Genomic DNA, 8,676 nt, shown 5'->3' with positions numbered 1-8,676 from the left:
TTTAAGTAAAGGGATGCTCTGTTGATATATTTAAAGATAATATATTCTCCTATAAAGTAGGTTATTTAAATGAATATAAGTTCAATAATATAATCCCTTCGCTTCTGGAAAATCAGTGACTTGATCCTCTTGCTCCACATTTCCCCGATTACTCTCTGTATGTTCCTCTACCTTAGCATCTTCCCCTCTATCTGTGACCTCTGCATTTTCCTGATTTCCCTCCACCGAAGTCTCTGTGGTCAGTTGAGTGACTTCCTCTTCCACCGGCGATCCTGTGGTCACATCTTTGTGTCCCTCGCTCGACTCCCAATACTGCATTACCTTTAGGATTCTAGGCATGACCGTACTCCGGGAGCTAATGCCCCAATGCATGTCCATGTGATTCCACTTGCGATACAAATGGTTCTCCACGACATTGGGAAGCAGCTTGGCCAGCCGCTGGACATCCTCCACAGCCGAGAGGAAGTCATTGCTGCCATAATACAAGGCCACCGGTGCCGTGATTTTCTCCAGGCGATAGTCCGGCGGAGTGGGTCGTCCATAGATGCGGTGGTTCTCCTTGGCATCGTAATCGAATTGGCAGAAGCGATCCGAGGACTGCAGCTGGAGATAGTGGACAGGTTGCTTAACATTGCAGCCACCAGGAAGATGGCCCAGCGCCGCCGGAAACATGGTCTGCAGAGAAATGGAATAATGAAACGGATAACAGGTAATGGACAGCCACTAACCATATTGAGTTCCTCCCGATTCTTGCCCACAATCTGCCAGTAGAAACGCACACAGGTCTTGAGAATTCCAGCCGACTGCAGGCACTGATTAAGGAAGAGAGGTGAGTTGGGAAATAGCTCAAAGTTCTCTCCGAAAACCCCGATTCCCAAGCGAGCGATTCCGATGAGCGGTGTCTTCATGTGCCGCATAAAAGCCACCGGAGCCAGAGCACTCATCAGATGGATTTTGGCATTATATTCCGGCCTGCTAGATGCCATTACAAAGAAACTGGTGGTACCCTGGGAGTGGCCAAAGTAGCTCAATTTCTGGTAACCAGTTTTGGCCAAAACAGCATCGATCATGGCCGGCAGATCGTACATTCCAATCTCATGCCAGGAGAAGCTCCAATAGGCCTTGTCAGTATTTGGATTCAGCTTGACATGGCTTCGGGAGTAGCGATTCCCCCGACAGTTGGCTAACCAAACGTCATAGCCGTTGTCGTAGAGATAGTAGCCCAGGCCACTATGTGGCCCCATTATAATCCAAGTGGCAGAGGTGTCCTGCAGGCCATGAACCAATAACACTGGCTTTGCCCCGGGCCGGGGAATGCGATGAAGGGTCAGGACATACTTGTCCTCGGTGGTCACCTGGTGAGCTTCACCTGGGTACTTGTACTTCTCGAGGAGTTGTACCTGCCCGAAGGTATGAGCTTGATTATTGCAAACCACGTGAGGATGGACCTCAAACTTACCGTGGTGAGCCTAGCATCTTCAAGGACACTCGCCGGAATGGTGTCCTCTATGCCACCGAGAACGGGTGCGAGCACTCCTGCTAGCACTGCGAGAACCCAGATCGCGTGTCGCATGACGTTCGATCCGTGACTAAATCGAGCTCACTCCGGCAAGCCACTGGCCACTAAAGAGCTGTAATTAGTACGTGCTGTTTTCTGGATGATATTTTTTTATCGGTGTGTTTATCGGAAAATCGCGGCATGCTCAATTTCAGTTCCAGTTTCTGTATATATGCTACGCTAAATGTGTTCTATAACTCGCTGAAATTTGAGCAAATCGAAATTGTGTCCCATCAAAATCATGGCCAAAGTTCAGAGAGTGGACGGACAGCGGTGTTAACTGGTAGTCGGAACTCCCAGCACTTAATTAGTTTGCAATTCTCTGATAAATCATGCGAAACGGCTAGACAAGATATAGAAATAATTTATATATATTGGAAAATTGCATTGTGATCATTACATTCAAAAATGTTTAAAATAATTATTTAGCAAATTTTAAAGGGAAATGAGATATTAACCAGAGTTGATTCTCTGTGATTTATAGGGATTGACTAGAGATTAAGATATTTTCGCGTTATGTGACGATAGTTACTTTCTAAATTGTTATATTTTTTATTACTCTCGGGGCTATTACACTGGCCAATGTGTTCAAAGCCCTTAAATCCATTCGAGGGCCCATCTATATCCTATTCCACACTGCCGGCCAAATCAAAGCGTACTCCTATTAATCCGATTTGCCATGGCCACTTCCTAGAAATGTTTGCCGGCTTAATTGGAAAATTAAATTTTTAACTCAGTTTTGTGTGTGGAGTGGCCCGTGTCCACTCGGCAAACATTTGAATCGTTGTCGGCCCTTTCAGTCAGTCGAATCCACGTCATCGCATTCTTTTTTCGCAATTGATTGGCAAAAATTGATTTCAGCTTCTGCATAAAATATCTGGCGCTCTTTTTATTTGCAGCAACTGCTGTCACGACTGACGACGACTGACAGGCTGACAAAGCGGCGCGGCTGGCAAGGAATTGGGTGGGAATCGGATTCGGATTCGGAATCCTTGCCTGCCGGATTCGGCTCCGGCCTCCGATAGGCCTGATGTGCGCTGGCCAACGTTTCGACATTTGACAAATAACTTAATTCGGCGTTGTCACCACATGTTGGCAATGTCAGTGCAGACGAGGCAGCCCAAGGGAGCGCCAGGGATCAGGAGGAGGACGAAAGTGGAGGTCCTGGCAACTTGACATCCCCTGGCATGTGGGCGCCTGTGGGCCGTAGTGGATGTGGGCTCTGCACAAGTCAGTTGGCAGCATGTTGAAGTTGAAGCCTCGGTTTCATGCTCGACAGGCGTGAACTCCAAGGGGCAGTCAGTGCCATCGGGACGAAGCCTTTAAAATTAAGCTGAGAGCTGGATCAATTTATCAATATAACACCAAAACGTAGGCCAAGTAATGTGGAAAGATGTCAAGCGATAAGAATGTCTCAAAAGTATTTTATTATCTGGGTTCTCTTAACTAGCTATTTATTCTGATCAACCATATAGAATCTATAGAATAGGAAATGACTCCTTCACTCAGACTTAAACTTCTGACTGAAACAATAATAACATTATTTCAGCCGATGGTTATCTATATTTTTATGCACAAATTTCGTTGACAAATAAATTTAAAAAAAACTCATAACTAAATCAAAAAGGCCTTAATTTTAATTCTAAAAGCTGTTCTATGCTAGTTTTTATTGCAACAAAAATGCATTAATTTTAAATCGGAAAGCTTTACTGTGTTCTTTGTTACCAGGTTAACAAATCTGCATACTCCGTTTAAGATTTAAGAAACGTAAAATGACTGAAATTATAATGCCATTCTTGGAGCGGATTTCTTTGCCCATATCTTTAAACGACAATTTTTTACAACAAATCAAAATTTAAAAAATTCATAGCTTGGCCAAAAATGCATCAATTTTAAATCGGAAAGCTTTACTGTGTTCTTTGTTACCAGGTTAACAAATCTGCATACTCCGTTTAAGATTTAAGAAACGTAAAATGACTGAAATTATAATGCCATTCTTGGAGCAGATATCTTTGCCCATATCTTTAACCGACAATTTTTTACAACAAATCAAAATTTAAAAAATTCATAGCTTGGCCAAAAATGCATTAATTTTAAATCGGAAAGCTTTACTGTGTTCTTTGTTACCAGGTTAACAAATCTGCATACTCCATTTTAAATTTTTAAAAATTCAATTTTTTGCCAATTTTTAACAATTTTAATGATGTAACCCCTTTCCTTTTTTTGCAAAAATCGACAAAAATTAAAAAATTTTTTTTTCTCTAAAATATAACTAGATCAATTCCCCTTTTAATACTGATCAAGAATATATATGCTTTATGGGGTCGGAAATGACTCCTTCACAAGTTACAAGCTTCTGACTGAAAGTGTAATACCATTCTCTTTGTCCATATCTTTAAATGATAATTTTTTACAACAAATCAAAATTTAAAAAATTCATAGCTTGGCCAAAAATGCATTAATTTTAAATCGGAAAGCTTTACTGTGTTCTCTGTTACCAGGTTAACAAATCTGCATACTCCGTTTAAGATTTAAGAAACGTAAAATGACTGAAATTATAATGCCATTCTTGGAGCGGATTTCTTTGCCCATATCTTTAAACGACAATTTTTTACAACAAATCAAAATTTAAAAAATTACTAGCTTGGCCAAAAATGCATCAATTTTAAATCGGAAAGCTTTACTGTCTTCTTTGTTACCAGGTTAACAAATCTGCATACTCCATTTAAGATTTAAGAAACGTAAAATGACTGAAATTATAATGCCATTCTTGGAGCGGATTTCTTTGCCCATATCTTTAAACGACAATTTTTTACAACAAATCAAAATTTAAAAAATTCATAGCTTGGCCAAAAATGCATCAATTTTAAATCGGAAAGCTTTACTGTGTTCTTTGTTACCAGGTTAACAAATCTGCATACTCCATTTAAGATTTAAGGAACGTAAAATGACTGAAATTATAATGCCATTCTTGGAGCAGATATCTTTGTCCATATCTTTAAATGACAATTTTTTACAACAAATCAAAATTTAAAAAATTCATAGCTTGGCCAAAAATGCATCAATTTTAAATCGGAAAGCTTTACTGTGTTCTCTGTTACCAGGTTAACAAATCTGCATACTCCGTTTAAGATTTAAGAAACGTAAAATGACTGAAATTATAATGCCATTCTTGGAGCGGATTTCTTTGCCCATATCTTTAAACGACAATTTTTTACAACAAATCAAAATTTAAAAAATTACTAGCTTGGCCAAAAATGCATCAATTTTAAATCGGAAAGCTTTACTGTGTTCTTTGTTACCAGGTTAACAAATCTGCATACTCCATTTAAGATTTAAGAAACGTAAAATGACTGAAATTATAATGCCATTCTTGGAGCGGATTTCTTTGCCCATATCTTTAAACGACAATTTTTTACAACAAATCAAAATTTAAAAAATTCATAGCTTGGCCAAAAATGCATTAATTTTAAATCGGAAAGCTTTACTGTGTTCTCTGTTACCAGGTTAACAAATCTGCATACTCCGTTTAAGATTTAAGAAACGTAAAATGACTGAAATTATAATGCCATTCTTGGAGCGGATTTCTTTGCCCATATCTTTAAACGACAATTTTTTACAACAAATCAAAATTTAAAAAATTACTAGCTTGGCCAAAAATGCATCAATTTTAAATCGGAAAGCTTTACTGTGTTCTTTGTTACCAGGTTAACAAATCTGCATACTCCATTTAAGATTTAAGAAACGTAAAATGACTGAAATTATAATGCCATTCTTGGAGCGGATTTCTTTGCCCATATCTTTAAACGACAATTTTTTACAACAAATCAAAATTTAAAAAATTCATAGCTTGGCCAAAAATGCATCAATTTTAAATCGGAAAGCTTTACTGTGTTCTTTGTTACCAGGTTAACAAATCTGCATACTCCATTTAAGATTTAAGGAACGTAAAATGACTGAAATTATAATGCCATTCTTGGAGCAGATATCTTTGTCCATATCTTTAAATGACAATTTTTTACAACAAATCAAAATTTAAAAAATTCATAGCTTGGCCAAAAATGCATCAATTTTAAATCGGAAAGCTTTACTGTGTTCTTTGTTACCAGGTTAACAAATCTGCATACTCCGTTTAAGATTTAAGAAACGTAAAATGACTGAAATTATAATGCCATTCTTGGAGCAGATATCTTTGCCCATATCTTTAAATGACAATTTTTTACAACAAATCAAAATTTAAAAAATTCATAGCTTGGCCAAAAATCCATTAATTTTAAATCGGAAAGCTTTACTGTGTTCTTTGTTACCAGGTTAACAAATCTGCATACTCCATTTTAAATTTTTAAAAATTCAATTTTTTGCCAATTTTTAACAATTTTAATGATGTAACCCCTTTCCTTTTTTTGCAAAAATCGACAAAAATTAAAAAATTTTTTTTTCTCTAAAATATAACTAGATCAATTCCCCTTTTAATACTGATCAAGAATATATATGCTTTATGGGATCGGAAATGACTCCTTCACAAGTTACAAGCTTCTGACTGAAAGTGTAATACCATTCTCTTTGTCCATATCTTTAAATGATAATTTTTTACAACAAATCAAAATTTAAAAAATTCATAGCTTGGCCAAAAATGCATCAATTTTAAATCGGAAAGCTTTACTGTGTTCTTTGTTACCAGGTTAACAAATCTGCATACTCCGTTTAAGATTTAAGAAACGTAAAATGACTGAAATTATAATGCCATTCTTGGAGCGGATTTCTTTGCCCATATCTTTAAACGACAATTTTTTACAACAAATCAAAATTTAAAAAATTCATAGCTTGGCCAAAAATGCATCAATTTTAAATCGGAAAGCTTTACTGTGTTCTTTGTTACCAGGTTAACAAATCTGCATACTCCGTTTAAGATTTAAGAAACGTAAAATGACTGAAATTATAATGCCATTCTTGGAGCAGATATCTTTGCCCATATCTTTAAATGACAATTTTTTACAACAAATCAAAATTTAAAAAATTCATAGCTTGGCCAAAAATCCATTAATTTTAAATCGGAAAGCTTTACTGTGTTCTTTGTTACCAGGTTAACAAATCTGCATACTCCATTTTAAATTTTTAAAAATTCAATTTTTTGCCAATTTTTAACAATTTTAATGATGTAACCCCTTTCCTTTTTTTGCAAAAATCGACAAAAATTAAAAAATTTTTTTTCTCTAAAATATAACTAGATCAATTCCCCTTTTAATACTGATCAAGAATATATATGCTTTATGGGGTCGGAAATGACTCCTTCACAAGTTACAAGCTTCTGACTGAAAGTGTAATACCATTCTCTTTGTCCATATCTTTAAATGATAATTTTTTACAACAAATCAAAATTTAAAAAATTCATAGCTTGGCCAAAAATGCATCAATTTTAAATCGGAAAGCTTTACTGTGTTCTTTGTTACCAGGTTAACAAATCTGCATACTCCATTTAAGATTTAAGAAACGTAAAATGACTGAAATTATAATGCCATTCTTGGAGCGGATTTCTTTGCCCATATCTTTAAACGACAATTTTTTACAACAAATCAAAATTTAAAAAATTCATAGCTTGGCCAAAAATGCATCAATTTTAAATCGGAAAGCTTTACTGTGTTCTTTGTTACCAGGTTAACAAATCTGCATACTCCGTTTAAGATTTAAGAAACGTAAAATGACTGAAATTATAATGCCATTCTTGGAGCGGATTTCTTTGCCCATATCTTTAAACGACAATTTTTTACAACAAATCAAAATTTAAAAAATTCATAGCTTGGCCAAAAATGCATCAATTTTAAATCGGAAAGCTTTACTGTGTTCTTTGTTACCAGGTTAACAAATCTGCATACTCCATTTAAGATTTAAGAAACGTAAAATGACTGAAATTATAATGCCATTCTTGGAGCGGATTTCTTTGCCCATATCTTTAAATGACAATTTTTTACAACAAATCAAAATTTAAAAAATTCATAGCTTGGCCAAAAATCCATTAATTTTAAATCGGAAAGCTTTACTGTGTTCTTTGTTACCAGGTTAACAAATCTGCATACTCCATTTTAAATTTTTAAAAATTCAATTTTTTGCCAATTTTTAACAATTTTAATGATGTAACCCCTTTCCTTTTTTTGCAAAAATCGACAAAAATTAAAAAAAATTTTTTTTTCTAAAATATAACTAGATCAATTCCCCTTTTAATACTGATCAAGAATATATATGCTTTATGGGGTCGGAAATGACTCCTTCACAAGTTACAAGCTTCTGACTGAAAGTGTAATACCATTCTCTTTGTCCATATCTTTAAATGATAATTTTTTACAACAAATCAAAATTTAAAAAATTCATAGCTTGGCCAAAAATGCATCAATTTTAAATCGGAAAGCTTTACTGTGTTCTTTGTTACCAGGTTAACAAATCTGCATACTCCATTTAAGATTTAAGAAACGTAAAATGACTGAAATTATAATGCCATTCTTGGAGCGGATTTCTTTGCCCATATCTTTAAACGACAATTTTTTACAACAAATCAAAATTTAAAAAATTCATAGCTTGGCCAAAAATGCATCAATTTTAAATCGGAAAGCTTTACTGTGTTCTTTGTTACCAGGGTAACAAATCTGCATACTCCATTTAAGATTTAAGGAACGTAAAATGACTGAAATTATAATGCCATTCTTGGAGCAGATATCTTTGTCCATATCTTTAAATGACAATTTTTTACAACAAATCAAAATTTAAAAAATTCATAGCTTGGCCAAAAATCCATTAATTTTAAATCGGAAAGCTTTACTGTGTTCTTTGTTACCAGGTTAACAAATCTGCATACTCCATTTTAAATTTTTAAAAATTCAATTTTTTGCCAATTTTTAACAATTTTAATGATGTAACCCCTTTCCTTTTTTTGCAAAAATCGACAAAAATTAAAAAATTTTTTTTCTCTAAAATATAACTAGATCAATTCCCCTTTTAATACTGATCAAGAATATATATGCTTTATGGGATCGGAAATGACTCCTTCACAAGTTACAAGCTTCTGACTGAAAGTGTAATACCATTCTCTTTGTCCATATCTTTAAATGATAATTTTTTACAACAAA

At 35.0% G+C, this 8,676-nt stretch overlaps 1 protein-coding gene across 1 annotated transcript; it reads right to left on the bottom strand.

The window, feature by feature from the left end:
- On the bottom strand, positions 1-1,692 carry LOC110183346 (lipase 1). Its single transcript, XM_020951600.2, has 3 exons — positions 1,460-1,692; positions 729-1,400; positions 1-675 (listed from the first exon to the last, which is right to left on the bottom strand). The coding sequence occupies exons 1-3, from the start codon at positions 1,571-1,573 to the stop codon at positions 82-84; spliced, it is 1,380 nt and encodes a 459-aa protein (XP_020807259.2). The 5' UTR covers positions 1,574-1,692; the 3' UTR covers positions 1-81.
- Between the last annotated feature and the right edge of the window lie 6,984 nt (positions 1,693-8,676).

The sequence above is a fragment of the Drosophila serrata genome, unplaced genomic scaffold (genome assembly GCF_035046125.1).
Source record: "Drosophila serrata isolate PLE 108 unplaced genomic scaffold, ASM3504612v1 contig_240, whole genome shotgun sequence".
Lineage (NCBI taxonomy): Eukaryota > Metazoa > Arthropoda > Insecta > Diptera > Drosophilidae > Drosophila > Drosophila serrata.
This window is presented reverse-complemented; position numbering and strand designations above follow the sequence as displayed.

Coding starts and splice junctions, on each gene's coding strand:
- LOC110183346 (XM_020951600.2), bottom strand. CDS start 1,573: ATGCGACACGCGATCTGGGTTCTCGCAGTGCTAGCAGGAGTGCTCGCA. Junction 1,401..1,459: donor AAGATGCTAGGCTCACCACG/GTAAGTTTGAGG, acceptor ACCTTCGGGCAG/GTACAACTCCTCGAGAAGTA. Junction 676..728: donor ATCGGGAGGAACTCAATATG/GTTAGTGGCTGT, acceptor ATTTCTCTGCAG/ACCATGTTTCCGGCGGCGCT.